General features: G+C 43.9%; 1 protein-coding gene across 4 annotated transcripts in view; it reads left to right on the forward strand.

Annotated features, from left to right (window-relative positions):
• c18h11orf24 (chromosome 18 C11orf24 homolog) overlaps window positions 1-15,997 on the forward strand; it is an 80,375-nt gene extending 64,378 nt beyond the window's left edge. For 3 of the 4 annotated variants that reach the window (XM_078415371.1, XM_078415370.1, XM_078415372.1), the window contains 3 exons: window positions 8,966-9,207; window positions 13,514-13,636; window positions 14,457-15,997. In XM_078415371.1, coding sequence (XP_078271497.1) covers window positions 9,048-9,207; window positions 13,514-13,636; window positions 14,457-15,454 — 1,281 coding nt within the window. In that variant the 5' untranslated portion in view covers window positions 8,966-9,047 and the 3' untranslated portion in view covers window positions 15,455-15,997. The remainder of the gene's footprint in view (window positions 1-8,965; window positions 9,208-13,513; window positions 13,637-14,456) is intronic. The other variant, XM_078415373.1, reaches the window with a different exon arrangement.
• The last annotated feature ends 755 nt before the right edge of the window (window positions 15,998-16,752 follow it).

The following is a 16,752-nucleotide window of genomic DNA, read 5'->3' on the forward strand; positions in this document are numbered from 1 at the left end:
TAAAACAAATTGGCAGATGTCGAGCTGATACACAAAGGCAATGCATGCTGATTACAGAAAGGGGAAAGGGAAACTCAAAATAAGATATAGGATGGAAATTATTGTCAATTATAAAAGGAAAACCAGAATTATTTTTCAGAGTATAGCCATGAAGCAGATAGTTAAAGGAGAACTGAGCCAGACCATTAACTAAAAAGGAGATTAAGGGCTTTAAGATCAATGGTGTAGCCACTTTAGTTTAGTTTAGAGATACAGCATGGAAACAATCCCTTCGGCCCACCGAGTCCACGGCGACCAGCGATCCCCGCATGCCAATTAGCCTACAAACATGTGCGCCTTTGGAGTGTGGGAGGAAACCAAAGCACTCGTAGAAAACCCACGCAAGACACTATTGACTATTGACCAGTAGTCAGTGTTGTGTTCTTTAAAAAGATACAGTGAGTCCGACTGTGTTTTTACGCGAGTGTTTATTCAACCGCATATCTGCTCCCCCCGGGCTCCTCCCTCTCTGCTGTCGCCCTCTGATGACCCCCTACCAATAGACCTGTGTAGTCTTAAAGGCACATTGCAATAACACCACATCTCCCCTTTCTAGAATCAATCGGTAGACTGCGGTTGATTCACCAGACCTTAGAGGATTATTCTGCCTCTTTAGCTGGAAGGTCTGTTCCTATCTGAACTAAATTAATTCAACATAAGTACATGTAAACACATTGTCTTAGTGAAAAGGATTTTACCCTTTTCACTAAATTAGAAAAACATTTTTCTTTAGAAACTCTTTTTTTTTCACTTATAGTTCAACCTATCTGGTCTCACCACTCTTCTCCCAAACCTGGTTCTGGGAGTGGATGGCAGTTCTGGAATGTTCTCTTTTGGTGGTTCTGCTGAGCTCTGCTCTGGAATGTTCTCTTTTGGTGGTTCTGCTGAGCTCTGCTCTGGAATGCAACCCGGGAGTTGCTCTTTCATACCACCCCCACTCTGGTCCGGCAAGGGTTTCATGGGAATTAGATGGCGACGGTTTCGCCTGACCGTCCCGTGAGGTCCCTCCACGATGTAAGAGCGGGGGGCGGTGTGGCTGCCGATCACAGCTCCAGCTTCGCCTTGATCCGTGACCCACACTTCTTGTCCGGGAAAGAGCCTGTCGAGACTCCGTGTACGATGCCGCAGGTTGTACCGTTGTGCATCTCTGATTCTCTTCTCCTTTTCCTTCCACGCAACCACTTCATTGTCGGGAAGAGCAGCATTCAGCAGGGCTGGAAGTGTTGGTACCGTAGTGCGAAGCCTTCTCCCCATAAGGAGTTGGGCTGGGCTGTACCCGTTTTGCAGTGGGGTCGCTCTATATGTAAGTAAAGCGAGGTAGGGATCCGTCGCTTTCTTCAGGAGACCCTTCACTGTCTTGACTGCACGTTCGGCCTCCCCGTTACTCTGAGGATATCTTGGGCTGCTTGTGACATGGCGGAAACCATACGACTTTGCAAACGCAGCAAAGGCGGTTCCGGCAAACTGAGACCCATTGTCTGTGACCAATGTCTCCGGAATGCTGTGACGTGCAAACATTGATTTGAGGTGGTGGATTACATCTGTCGACTTGGTGGGGCTGAGTGGAGCGATTTCCACGTATCTCGATGCATAATCCACTACCAGCAGGTAGTTCTTGCTTCCCAGCATGAACAAGTCAGCTCCCAGCTTTTGCCATGGTCGGCCTGGGTATTGTGATGGCATCAGTGGCTCTGTGTGGTTCTGTCTCTCTTTGCTGCATGTCCGGCAGTTGAGGACCAATTCGTTCAGCTGCTGACAGTCCAGGCCACCACACTGACCGTCGTGCACGCTCTCTACACTTCACCACTCCCTGGTGACCGTGTAGTCTGGTCAGCACGTCGTTCCTCATAGTTGAGGGTATGACTAATCTGTCCCCTTTGAGTAACAGTCCGTCATTTACCGTGAGCAATGCTTGTTCTGCCCAGTACAGCCTGAGTGCCAGTTCACTGTTGCTATTCGTTGGCCATCCTTCCTGACACAGCTGCATTACCCGTGCGCACACACTGTCCCTTTTTAGCTCCGCTCTCAACTCATCCAGGTAGGCAGTGCTTGCCGGCAGGTTCTCTATTATCATGTCCACATAGATGTTTGTATTCTCAAACAACTCCTTTTCGGCAGGCGTTTCCCCCATTTTCACAGGAGCACGCGACAGCGTATCAGCTGTCCACAGACACTTTCCTGGCACATGAGAAATGGAGTAAGAATAGCGCATGAGGCGCATCTGGAAACGCTGAATCCGTGGAGGGAGAGCATCCAGTGCCTTTGACCCCAGCAGACTCAGGAGAGGCTTATGACCCTTCTCCATCTGGAAGTGTTTACCGATGAGAAAGTTGCGGAACCTTTCACAAGCCCAGGTCAGGCCCAAGGCCTCTTTCTCCACCTGCGCGTATCTCTGCTCCGTCTGTGTGAGAGATCGCGACACGTAGGCTACCGGTCTCCACTCCTCATCCCATTTTTGGAGAAGTACACTTCCCAGGCCGTAAGATGACGCGTCTGCTGAGACTTTGCATTCACGGTTCGTGTCGTACATGGCTAGTACAGGTGGGGATACCAGTGCATTTTTCAAATCTTGAAACGCTCTTGCCTGGTCGACGCCCCACAGCCAGCAGGTCCTCTTTGACAGGAGGTCTCGCAGAGCCTTGTCTCTCTCTGCTAGTTGCGGGATGAACTTCCCCAGCTGGTTAACCATTCCGAGAAAGCTCCTCAGCTCACTCACATTGGTCGGCTCCTCCATCTTCCTTACAGCCTCAGTCTTGCTCGGGTCAGGACTAATGCCACTGGAGGAGAGGACATGACCAAGAAAGGTCACCTCTTCCTTCGACAGGTCACATTTGTCAATGTTAAGCGTAATGCCCGCCTTTTGGATCCTCGCCAGCACAGTATGCAGACGAGCGTCGTGCTCCTCTCGTGTTTGGCCCCAGACCAGTACATCATCCATGTGGCAGACGATTCCCTCGAGTCCCTCCGTGACCTCTGACACCATCCTATTTTGAAAGTGTTCGGGGACAGAGGCAATGCCGAAGGGCAGCCGCTTGAAGTAGCAACGACCGAAGGGTGTGATGAATGTTGTGTATTTTGCTGAGTCTTCGGTCAGGGGTATTTGCCAAAACCCCGTGTTGGCATCCAACTTGCTGAATATTCTGGCTCCAGCCAGCATCCCCAGTGTTTCCTCCACCGATGGCAGGATGTATTTTTCTCGACACACCGACTCGTTGAGGTTAGTGAGATCGACGCATATGCGTACGGCTCCTGTCTTTTTCGGCACCACCACCATGCCTGAACACCAGTCAGTAGGCTCTTCAACCCTGGTGATCACCCCCAGGCCTTCCATGCGGGACAGTTCTCGCTCGACTTTACCCATCAGCGGCAACAGAATCCTTCTGGGTGTCTTCAATGAGAATGGTTGGGCCCCTGGTTTCAGCTTGATGGCATACTGCTGTCGTACCTCCCCGAGACCGCTGCATAGCTTCGGGTAGCTAGTCTTAAGTGTCTCTATGGTGATGCTGTCTAGCCGAACCACAAGCTCCAGCTTGCCGATAGCAGGCCTCCCCAGCAATGCAGTGTGCAGGTGTCGTGTGACGTACACATCCTCCATCACCCTTTTCTCTCCTTTCACCAGGAACAGCCCAGCGACGCCCACAACTTCTAGTGGACTCCTCCCGGGTCCCAGCAGTGGCTTGGTTGCTTTACGGAGGGTAGGTGGATCGCTGTCTCTATAGATCTCTTTAAACACGGTGTGGGGTAGGACTGTAACATCGACGCCGGTGTCAATTTTGAATGACACGTTTTTATCATTTATGTCGATGTTTACCATCCATGGCTCTCCATCGGCTGTGACGCTGCCTAGGAACATAACATCCTCGTCCTCTTCAACTTCCTGCACGGTTTTGGGTGATCTACACACACGCTTGTAGTGTCCCTTTCTCCCACATAAATGGCATTTCGCATCCTTTGCCGGGCAATCCTGCCTTGGATGGGACGGAGAGCTGCCACATTTATGGCACTGTACACTTTTCCCCCTGCTGTGTTGGGCGCTGTGTGTTTTGAGTTGGTGGCCATAAGCCTGGTGAGGTTTGTTTTTGGCACCTTTACTACTGCTCTTTTACACTCTGTCCACAGATTTAGCATCACTTGTCTCTGTCCTGGTGTCACCTCGCAGAGAAGATTGTTGCCGTTTCACCTCCTCACTCTGCCTCGCCATATTGACGGCCTTTTCGAGCGTCAATTCTGCGTCAAGCTGCATACGTTCGGACAGCCGCTTATCCATCAGTCCGACAACAAGCTTGTCGCGTATCAGCTCGTCGTGTAGCACCCCGTAGTTACAGTGCTCTGCCAGCGCATATAACGCAGTGACAAAGGCATCCACTGTTTCATGTTCTCCCTGCCTGCGCATGTTGAACTTGGCACGCTCATAGATTATATTTTTCTTTACTATGAAAAATCGTTGGAAGCCATCGCGCACCCCTATGTACGTTCCGCTTTGTGCTACTGTCAGGTTTAACCCACGCAGAACATCGTCCGCCTCATCTCCCATGCAATAAATCAGCGTGTTAACTTGATTATCTTCGGAGCTGGCATTCAAGTTACTTGCCAGACGGAACCTTTCGAACCTCCGTATCCATTTGGCCCACTCTTGCGGCTTTGAAAAGTCGAAGGACTCCGGAGGCTGGATGCTAAATGTAGCATTTGGTCCTACCGGGGCTCTCTGTGCGTTGTCGTCTTGCATGTCGCACTCTTCTTTCTCTTTTGCCGTCAACGAGCTCCAAACGATAGTTGTTTGACTCAAAGTACACTTCACGCACCCTACAGCACTTCTGACACCATGTTGTGTTCTTTAAAAAGATACAGTGAGTCCGACTGTGTTTTTACGCGAGTGTTTATTCAACCGCACATCTGCTCCCCCCGGGCTCCTCCCTCGTCGCCCTCTGATGACCCCCTACCAATAGACCTGTGTAGTCTTAAAGGCACATTGCAATAACACCACAGTCAGGATCGAACCTGGGTCTCTGTCGCTGTAAGGCAGCTACCTACTGCTGCATCACCCTGCCGTCCTTAATATAAATATTACTTTAAAGTGCAAACAAACAAGAAATCCATGGCCCAACCTATTCCTCACATTACCATTACTATCAAGCCAGGAAACCAATCCTCTATTAACGACGAGCGTGGAATGCATGTGAGGAGCAGCACTAGGCCTACCAGAGGTGGCAGCAGAGCAAAGCTGCAGAACAGTACAACTTGTGTGAAATGGTAACTAGAGCATGCTGTAGGTAAGGGCTAAGTAATCTTGCAATCAGATCGGAACTCTACAGTTCGACCAGATCTGGTTGTGAATGGTGACTGGAGAAAGTGGCTACAGTTCTCCTGAAATTCCTGCTCATTCAGTACCAGATATGAACTCAAAACCTGACAAATTACTTGTTTTCTTGTAAGATCTCTGCATCACCTTGTTTGGGAAAAAGTATGTTTTCATCATAAGAAGGAGTAAACAAAAAGAACCCAAACAGTAATGGTGGGAGTTGTTTCCTATGAAACAGGATGTTTAATAGAGAGAAATGTTGACTTTATTTAACAAGGCACAGAAGCAAAGGTTGTAATGGGAACTGGTGCTTTCCTGCCAAGGGCACTCTTGAGTCATGCACAGTTGGAAAATTTAACATAAACTCTGCCAAACTCAATTAAAGTACTCTGATGTATATATCCAACGGTGTATTTATCTTTAGGTTAAAAATAGCAAAGTCAAATACCATCTTGTGCACAAAGCTTCAGAAACAGTTAAGCATTGTTCTCATTTTCTCCAGTCACCATCATCCATCCTCCAACACCACCTCCCCCTTCTCTACACACAGTTTTCCTGTAGGACTTGGCACTTACTTCATATTACGTCCTTTGGCAAATGATGGACGATGAAGTGATTCACTCGTTGATGTAATTTTGTTTACTTCTTTCTCTGTACGGAAGCATAAAGCTTTCTTACTTCTCTTCATCAATGTTGCCAAAACTGGAAACTGAGGTGAGATTATTGGTGTGAAATGCAGCAAAATTCTATTGTATTAATGCACATTCTTAGTGTAGCTGCCGTGTCAGCCTTGACATCAGGCCTTCACCTTCAGTGTTTTAAAGGGGGATAATATTTACTCTTTAAAAAATCGAAAAGCACTCAATTATGCAGGGCAGAATAAAAGCATAATTTGAATTTGGCTAATACCTTTTCACCAATGCAAGGAAAATAAAAGCACATGAATCTGTATGGAGTTTATACGTTCTCCCCCTGATCTGTGTAGGGTTTCTCCAGGATCTCTGGTTTTCTCCCACACTCCAAAGACCTACAGGTTTGTAGGTGGATTGGCTTGGTATAATTGTAAATTGTCCCGAGTGCACATAGGATAGCGCTAGTGTGCGGGGATCACTGGTCAGCGCGGACTCATGGGCCGAAGGGCCTGTTTCCGTACTGTATCTCTAAACTGAACTAAAATTTCTCCCCAACACCTTTCTGACCAAATGCCATATTCCTTGAATGAATTGTGTTTCACATAGACACAAAAAGCTGGAGTAACTCAGCGGGAGCTCTATCTAGCTCTCTCTTGAATGCATTCAGAGAATTGGCCTCCACTGCCTTCTGAGGCAGAGAATTCCACAGATTCACAACTCTCTGACTGAAAAACATTTTCTTCGTCTCAGTTCTAAATGGCCTACCCCTTATTCTTAAACTGTGGCCCCTTGTTCTGGACTCCCCCAACATTGGGAACATGTTTCCTGCCTCATACCTATCCAACCCCTTAATAATCTTATACGTTTCGATAAGATCCCCTCTCATCCTTCTAAATTCCAGTGTATACAAGCCTAGTCGCTCCAGTCTTTCAACATATGACAGTCCCGCCATTCCGGGAATTAACCTAGTAAACCTACGCTGCATGCCCTCAATAGCAAGAATATCCTTCCTCAAATTTGGAGACCAAAACTGCACACAGTACTCCAGGTGCGGTCTCACTAGGGCCCTGTACAACTGCAGAAGGACCTCTTTGCTCCTATACTCAACTCCTCTTGTTATGAAGGCCAACATTCCATTGGCTTTCTTCACTGCCTGATGTACCTGCATGCTTCCTTTCAGTGACTGATGCACTAGGACACCCAGATCACGTTGTACGTCCCCTTTTCCTAACTTGACACCATTCAGATAATACTCTGCCTTCCTATTCTTACCACCAAAATGGATAACCTCACACTTATCCACATTAAACTGCATCTGCCATGCATCCGCCCACTCACACGATCCTGTCCAAGTCACCCTGCAACCTCATAGCATCTTCCTCACAGTTCACACTACCACCCAGCTTTGTATCATCTGCAAATTTGCTAATGGTACTTTTAATCCCTTCATCCAAGTCAGTACTCTTAATCCCTTCATCCAAGTCAGATGTCAAACTTGGTGTAAATGGGACTTTCAGGGCATCTTAGTCGGCATGGACGGGTTGGGCCTGAGGTCCTGTTTCCATGCTTTATGATTCTTTCTATCCCCAGTCTCACATTTCCCTTTTATTCCCTGCTCTTTCCCCTCCCCCTTACCCCTTCCACATTATCCCTTCGTCTGGCTTTATAGTTTACTCTTCCTTTCCTTATCTGATACATTTTTATCTTCTTTGCACCTCGAACATTTGTCATATCTCCACCAATTATCCCTCCCTATCTACAAATCACCACACATCTGCCAATCTCCCTTCCTCACCTTAATCCACCACTACTTGCCAGGGTTTGCTCTATCCCCACCTCCCTTTCCCACCCCCTGCTCCATTAGTGTGAAAAAATGTCCCGACCTGAAATAGCATCCGCTCATTCCCTCTGTAGATGCTACCTGAATCACTGAGCTCCCCCAGCATTTTATTCTTAACTCGGGAATGCATTAGGTTTTCTTTCATTGCTGGTGGGTCTAAATTTTGGAACTCTCTCCCCAACTACATTGATAATACCTTAACCAGAAGGACATGTAGGTTAATTGGCTGGGTAAATGTAAAAATTGTCCCTAGTGGGTGTAGGATAGTGTTAATGTACGGGGATCGCTGGGCGGCACGGACTTGGTGGGCCGAAAAGGCCTGTTTCCGGCTGTAATGATATGATATGATATGATATGATATGACAGGCAGCATCTTTGAGAGAAGGAATGGGTGATGTATCGGGTCGAGACCCTTCTTCAGACTGGTTAGGGATAAGGGAAACGAGAGATATAGACGATGATGTAGAGAGATAAAGAACAATGAATAAAAGATATGCAAAAAAGTAACGATGATAAAAGAAACAAGCCATTGTTAGCTGTTGGGTGAAAACAAGAAGCTAGTGTGACTTGGGTGGAGGAGGGATAGAGAGAGAGGGGATGTCGGGGCGACCTGAAGTGAGAGAAATTAATATTCATACCACAGGGCTGTAAGCTGCCCAAGTGAATTATGAGATTGACATAAGTCAGCTCTTGATGCTGTACAATTTTTGTGTATCCACTGGTTATTTTTTTAGAAGGTAGACACAAAATGCTGGAGTAACTCAGCGGGACAGGCAGCATCTCTGGAGAGAAGGAATGGGTGACGTTTCGGGTCGAGACCCTTCTTCAGACTGATGAAGAATTTTGTTTTTTTGTTAATTTGTCTTTTGAAAATGATAGAGGGGCTAGAACCTCTATAGAATTATTTTTTTGGGTGATAGGTTTATTTTACCTTTGGAGATGTAATTATACTCAAAGAATATTTTCATTGCCTTCAAGCTTTGTTGCCAAGCACTTTCCAATGCCGAGTAACAGCTCTGGAATTCTATTTCTCAACCAGATTCAAGGCCAAAATGGAGATAAGCTTGTGAAACTGACTGACCGTAGGTTCATTGGTATGCAATACTGTATCAAAAATAATTTTGTAACCATATTTTTTTATCTTTACTGTTTCAGGCTCGACAAGAAACAAACATTGTATCAATCTGCTTGTGATCACGTAATACAGCAGTTCTGGCCAGGAGGAATTTTCTGAAAAATGTGGACCCCTCTTGGACTGTTTCTTTATGTATCAATTTCCTTTTTAACTGAGACCTCAATGCATAATTTACAAGATCGTGGCATCCAAGTGCTAAAGTTCCTACATGTCAGTCGTGCAGAAGAATGTAACCTAACTTGTGACTCTGTAACAGATCAAGGTAAAATATATCAATGTGTACGTATACAATCGACACCGATGTTTATCAGACTTATAATGGGTACACTTCTCTTTAGCAAAAATTTCAAAATCTGTGCATAAACTGAATGGAAATGGCAGGGTGGGGGGGGGGGGGGGGGATCATAAAGCATAGAAACAGGCACAGAAACTAGTCCCACTTCCCCACATTTGGCCTGTATCCCTTGAAACCTCTCCTATCCATGTACGAATTCAAATGTCTTTTAAATGTTTTATTGTACCTGCCTCATTTACTTCCTTTGAAAGCTCGTTCCATATACCCACCACCCTCGGTATGAAAAAGTTGCACCTCAAGTTACGATCTTTCCCCTCTCACCTTAAACCTATGCCCTATTGTTCTTGATACACCGACCCTGGGAAAAAGACACTATGCTTTCACCCTGTCTATTCCCCTGATTATATTGTACACCCCTATAAGATCACCCCGCAGTCTCCTGACCTCTAAGGAATTGAGTCCCAACCTGTCTAACCTCTTCCTATAGCTCAGGACTTCGAGTCTTGGCAACATCCTTGTAAATCTTCTCTGCGCTCTTTCCAGTTTTACGACATCCTTCCTGTCGTAGGGTGACCAAAACTGAACACACTACTCCAACTGTGGCCTCACCAATGTCTTGCACAGCTGTTACATAATGTCCTGACTTCTATACTTAATTCCTTGACTAATGAAAGCCAATATGCCTAAAGCCACTTTTACCACGCTATTTACCTGTGATGCCACTTTCAGGGAACTGTGTAATAGACATTAGACAATAGACAATAGGTGCAGGAGGAGGCCATTCGGCCCTTCGAGCCAGCACCGCCATTCAACGTGATCATGGCTGATCATTCTCAATCAGTACCCCGTTCCTGCCTTCTGTCCATACCCCCTGACTCCACTATCCTTAAGAGCTCTATCCAGCTCTCTCTTGAATGCATTCAGAGAATTGGCCTCCACTGCCTTCTGAGGCAGAGAATTCCACAAATTCACAACTCTCTGACTGAAAAAGGTTTTCCTCATCTCAGTTCTAAATGGCCTACCCCTTATTCTTAAACTGTGGCCCCTTGTTCTGGACTCCCCCAACATTGGGAACATGTTTCCTGCCTCTAACGTGTCCAACCCCTTAATAATCTTATACGTTTCGATAAGATCTCCTCTCATCCTTCTAAATTCCAGTGTATACAAGCCTAGTCGCTCCAGTCTTTCAACATATGAAAGTCCCGCCATTCCGGGAATTAACCTAGTAATCCTACGCTGCACGCCCTCAATAGCTAGGTGTACTTTTACACCTAGATCCCACTGCTCCACAACACTGCCCAGTACACTATCGTTCACTGTGAAGGTCCTGCCTTGGTTTGACTTCCCAAAATGCAACACCTCACGCTTATCTGCATTACCCTCCAATAGGCATTGCTCGGCTCCCTTGCATAGTTGATCAAGATTTTGCTGTCAATTTTGTTAACCATTTTCATTGTCTGCAATGTCACCTACTTTAGTGTCATTTGCAAACTTACCATTCACGCCTTGTACGTTCTCATCGCAATCATTGCTATACATTTTGATAACAGCAATGGGCCCAGCACCAATCCCTGAGGCATACTACTTGTCACCACCACCACTCCGAAAAACCACCCTCCACCTCCACCACTCTGTATCTAGTCTCCTTGGATCCCATGCAATCTCACCTTTCAGAGCAGCCTGCCAGGTGGAACCTTATCAAAGGCCTTGCTGAAGTCCACATGTACATATGGCCCTGCCCTCATCAGTCACCTGGATTATTTCTTTCAAAAATTCAATCAAATTCGTGAGACCTAATCTCCCATGTACTGACATCTACCTGATCAATCCAAATGTTAATCTATCTCATTCTTCAGAATTCTTTCCAGCAACTTTCCTAGCACAGATGTCAGGCTTTCCAGTCTATAGTTTAGTTTTAGTTTAGTTTAGAGATACAGCACGGAAACAGGCCCTTCAGTTCACTGAGTCTGCACCAACCAGCGATCCCTGCACATTAACACTATCTTACACACACCAAGGACAATTTACACTTACACCAAGACAATTAACCTACAAGCCTGTACGTCTTCGGAGTGTGGGAGGAAACCAAAGATCTCGGAGAAAACCCACACGGTCACAGGGCGAACATACAAACTCTGTACAGACAGCACCCGTAGTCGGGATTAAACCCAGGTCCATGGCGCTGCAAGCGCTGCATGGCTGCAACTCTACCGCTGCGCCATCATGCTGCCCAGCCTGCTAGGTACAATCCCCTCGGTTTTCTTTGCAGCCGTTCTCAAATAGAGGCAGAACATTAGCCAACCCCCAGTTTTCCGTCACCTCACCAGTGTCTGACTCTTGTCCTCTTATGAGTTTCAAATTAACTAAGTATTAATATAAGATCATTTAACAAGAAGAAATATTTTTTAATAGAGTGTAACTAGCCAAAAGTAACTACCAGAATTCTACAAGCAACACTTACTTGTAATCTACTCTGATGTCTAGACTGCTTTTGCCAGGGTTACTCAGCTCCAGTATTCATCGTAACCTTTCGGAGACAAAGTGAGAGAGATTGCCTTTGAAATCTTTTGAAATCTTGGCACCTTTTTGACTTGGTGTTAAAAAGTTAAAACTGAAATCATAAGAAAAACACTGGAGTATATTGTGCACAAAGGAAGATGGATCTTGAGAATGCCTCAGTTTTGTCCTTAAAACACGCACACCAGGCCCTACCATCGTGAAACCTCTTTCTCCCTTTTGATATTTAGTTGTCCACTGTCATTCTCAACTCGAAAGGGGAGGGCTGTGAAATTGTGATCTGAACTGTTGCTTGTGGAATTACACTCTCCATTATCATGCTTTGCCAGATAGCCACCTGGTGCTGCTGCCAGCATGCTATTCTACACCCATTGTACCTGGTTTGATCCCCAGGCTTGGTTGCAATTGTAATGAGGGATATTCTGGGCTTGAGGTTACCAACTCACAATGGTGTGCATTGTCTCTGCTGCTGATAGTCCACAGTGCCTGTGAATAGCCAGTTTTGAGTAGCCAGGTCTGTTATGAATTTACCACATTTATCAGGTTGTATGGGTTGGGAGTAATTTTGCTCAGAGTTTGGTGTCCAGCTCAATGATGGGTTTTTTGTTGTAACGATGAGGTTATGAATGGCATGTTGGGCAATTTCAGAGGAATGTTAAGAGTCAGTCACATTGTTACAGGCCTTCAGTCACATGTTTCCAGCCAGTATAAGAATGCCGAGCGTATTTTTTGAAAGATCTGTGTGGACCAAATGGATGTTTGCAATGACAACTAACAGTTCACATTTGCCATTGCTCAAGATACCCTTCACATCCAAATTATTTTAATTTCTGAGTAATAAGTGCATTGTGAACATGGACCAATGTGTCCAAGAGAATTTGAAGCAAAGTATAAATATTTGTCTGTGGACTTTGTGGGTGTGAACATTTTCAGGTGAATCACCGAAAGCATTTTCTCTGAAAAAAGTTAACGTAGGAATGTTTATGCAGAGCTAAAAGCAACTACTGGCACTTTAGTGGAGAACTAGGCCTGGTAATATTCTTCAGACATAAGTTAAGTTAAAGGTGAATGGTGGAGAGTATAAGTACAGTAGGAATATCACAGTGGGCTCAACCAGGAGGTCTGAGTCATGGGATGGGCATAGCTATAAAAACGGACAGTAGGACAAGTTGATTAGCAGTCAGATGCCTGATTGCAACTGAAACAAAAAAAAATTGCAGTTCTGGAAATTTAAAATAAAAACAGGAAATCCTAGAAATACTCAGCAGGTCAGGCCACATCTGTGGAAAGAGAAGGAGAGGTAATGTTTCAGATCAAAGATGTTTCATCGGAACTGGGAAGGAGACAGAGCTACAGCCTAATCTGTTGAGTATTTCCAACGGTAGACACAAAATGCTGGAGTAATTCAGCAGGACAGGCAGCATTTCTGGAGAGAAGGAATTGGGGCCTTTTGGGTCGAGACCCTTCTTTAAGCTGGAGTATTTCTAGCTTGATTATTAGTCATGCAAGAGGTCTCTCTGTGGAACCACAGTAACATATAATCTTAAAGGATTAGTTAGAAGACAAGTGAAGAATAACACTACCTCTCTTGTAAAGCAAGATTGGAATTCGACGGGTTAATTAAATTTTAATCCTGACTGGTGACATGAACAAAGTGTGCCACCTAAAAAAAATATTTGTATACTTTAAAGATATGTGCTAGTGACCATGGTAAAAACAATGCATAAGATACTTATATATTTTTTAACTGTTATAGATGGCTTGAAGTGTAATTGGGTGGTGATTGAGGAAAATCAAAATATCTGTTTTTATTTACACTGTCTGGATATCTCTATCTGTAAAGGAGCAACTGTGGAAGATGTTAAAGCTTTGCAAATAGGTATGTGCAAATTCCATTCACTTTCTAATGACTTACTACTTCTCCAAATTTATGCAGGATTATTTTCATAGCTAGAAAATCTGCTGGCATTTCTTTTCAGTTAGTCAGCACTAAATGTAAATGATTACCATGATTCCATGTAAATGATTACCATGGAAAGGGAATGATTGAGGTCACTTTTAATGTTCTTTTATGAAGTTACTTGTATTTGTATATGTTTATGTTCTGACTGTCTTCGACATAATTCCTTTTACCAGAGCTGAGAATTCCATTGTTAGGGCCAGTCAGAAGATTATTAGACTACTTCATATCTGAATGTTATAATGATGCATTTAGTACGAATCATCTTTTATTTATTTGGGTTGCGTACAATCATGCGGACTCAGTGTATGACATATTTCAAACATAATTAGTTTAGTTTAGTATAGGGATACAGCACGGAAACAGGCCCTTCTGCCCACCGGGTCTGCACGGACCGGCAATGCTCGTATATTAACACTATCCTACACAAACTAGGAACATTTTTTTTTTACATTTACCAAGCCAATTTGCCCACATACCTGTACGACTTTGGAGTGTGGGAAGAACCAAAGATCTCAGAGTAAACCCATGCAGGTCACGGGGAGAATGTACAAACTCCATACAGACGGCACCCGTAGTTGGAATGGAACCCGGGTCTCCGGCGCAAGCGCTGTAAGGCAGCAACTCTACCGCTGCGATACTGTGCCACCCTTACTGTTGGAAATTACTTAACATGTGCCACTTCTAAGATGGTTGAGTTCACCATGTTTCGTTCAAGTTTTTTTTGTTTGTTTGCCAGGAAATAAATCACCGATCAAGATTTTCTTGCATCGCATACGAAGGAAAGTAAAATCTAACACCACTGCAACTGTATCAGTAATTACCACACCAACCATGGCCAATGAGTTATTATCAGTCAATGAGTCTGCAAAATTCTCAGCAAATGCCACCAATTCAAGTACAGAGTCAAATACAGTTACCAACGTGAACAATAATGCTACAGTTACAGCATCAACTCCAGGCAAACCATTCAGTTATACATCTAGTACTATCTCCAATGCTTCAACTACCACTATTTCAACCACCTTATCATCTATAACCACAGTGACGACAACAGCCCCAGCTACAGGTAACTCAAAAATGAATATTGTTGAAATTACTTCAACACCTGCAACATCAAGAACAAACAGTATACAACTGACCACTATTAATTCATCAGAAATATCTACCAACCGTGAAAGTTCTGCATCAATTATTCATAGTGAACAAACTACACTGGTCCCAGCAGACAGTAACAAAAGTGAATCACCAGTAACACCAAAAAATATTTCAAAGGATACTACAACTTCCTTTCAGTCTTATACTACAAATACTACAAAACTGTCAAGTTCCACGCCAAAAACAACCAAATCTTCAACAGGACAATTAACCACCATAACCCCAACAAAAGTGCCTACAACACAGCCATTCCTCGAGGCAACAACAAAGCAGAAACTAATTTGGACCGATGCACACACAATCACGGGAGGAGTGTCGCCGTCACCAAATATAAAAAGCAGAACTACAGTTACTTTCAATGATCGGAAGAATTATGTCTTTCCTTCAGTGCCTGCTGGAGCTCTAATCAAATATTTAGCTGACAAAAGCTCACTAATGGCCATTCTAATATTTGGACTGTTGTTTTTCTTCGTGAGTATTACCTTGTTTGCACATAAAGCATTTGAAAGCTACAAAAGGAAAGATTATGTGCAAGTGGATTATCTAATAAATGGAATGTACGCGGATTCAGATATGTAAGAAAAAAGAAAAGTGTAAAATATAGGAAAAATATAATTATTGGATTGATTCTTTCATTGAACCAAGCACATTCTATAAACTGTGATGTGGATGAACAACGGTGTGCCATAAGTTGAGGACTACTGCCTTGTCTGGAACTTCTCGAGATGAGAAATCATTTGTGTATTTCTGATATTACGGTTGATGTCAATGTAATTATTTTGTGAGATGCACTATTTGGCTCTGACTCACTTGCAACAAAAATGTTCTCCATAAGCCATTGTTTAAAACAAAGTTACTTTGTATTTTCGATTCAGAAGTAAGTTTGCAATAAAGTTTATTTTAAACAATTCAGTAATAATAATTGCCAAGCAATACAGTTGATAAAACTGTGCCATTGTTCTACAGTTGCAATGTACTACTATGCAGTTTCTTACCTTAAAATATTTTTTTTTAATCCTAAATTTCTGAAATTTAAAGCTTTTTGGGAGATGCTTCTGTATAATTTTGAGATACCATGCATTATTTCATCAAACTATTAAAATGGGTCCAGTGTAATAACTACTGAAATACTTCTGTATCTTCTTGTGAATGCTCTGCTTTTTCTAACGCTGCATTGTTCCTTCATTGGAAAAATGAATAGGAGGCATAAATTTCACAGTATTTTACATAGAATACTTCAATGTGGGTCTTTAGCACACTGTTTGGAAGTAAAGGCAACTCAGCCTCTCTTTGCTCATCATGAGCAATCACAATTATGTCCCAATTGCAAACAAAGCTACAATGGAAGAATTTGGGAGGTTATTTGTGGTGTGAAGCTCGGACTGATTTTCCCAATTTATATCTCAAAGTGAATACCAGAAATTGGTTCTTAAAAAATAAACAATCGGCTTTGCAAGATTCAACAAATTTTGCTACAATTTTGCAGTAGTAGGGAGTCTGCCCAGGGCTTGGGTGTCTTAAACTAAGAAAAAGAAATCTTAAACCCAGCCGTCTCTACCTAACCACTTTCTTGTCGCTTCTGTGGAAAGGAAAGTTATTGACTTGAATTTACCCAAATGGCATCTTTATGTATCCTCAGTTAAGTCCAAAAGGACACAAAGAGCTGAAGAAACACATCAGGTCAGGCAGCATCTCAGAAGAACATGGATCAGTGACGTTTTGGTTCGAGACCCTTCTTTAGACTGATTGTAGAGGGGGGAGGGCGTGAAAAAAGCTGGAAAAGGGGAGAGGCAGGACAAAACGTGGCAGGTCAACATTGGCAAGGGGGTGTCTTGATAAGCAGATGGTTGGAACAAAGACCAGAGATAAGAACAAAA

The sequence above is a fragment of the Rhinoraja longicauda genome, chromosome 18, assembly GCF_053455715.1.
Source record: "Rhinoraja longicauda isolate Sanriku21f chromosome 18, sRhiLon1.1, whole genome shotgun sequence".
Taxonomy (NCBI): Eukaryota; Metazoa; Chordata; class Chondrichthyes; order Rajiformes; family Arhynchobatidae; genus Rhinoraja; species Rhinoraja longicauda.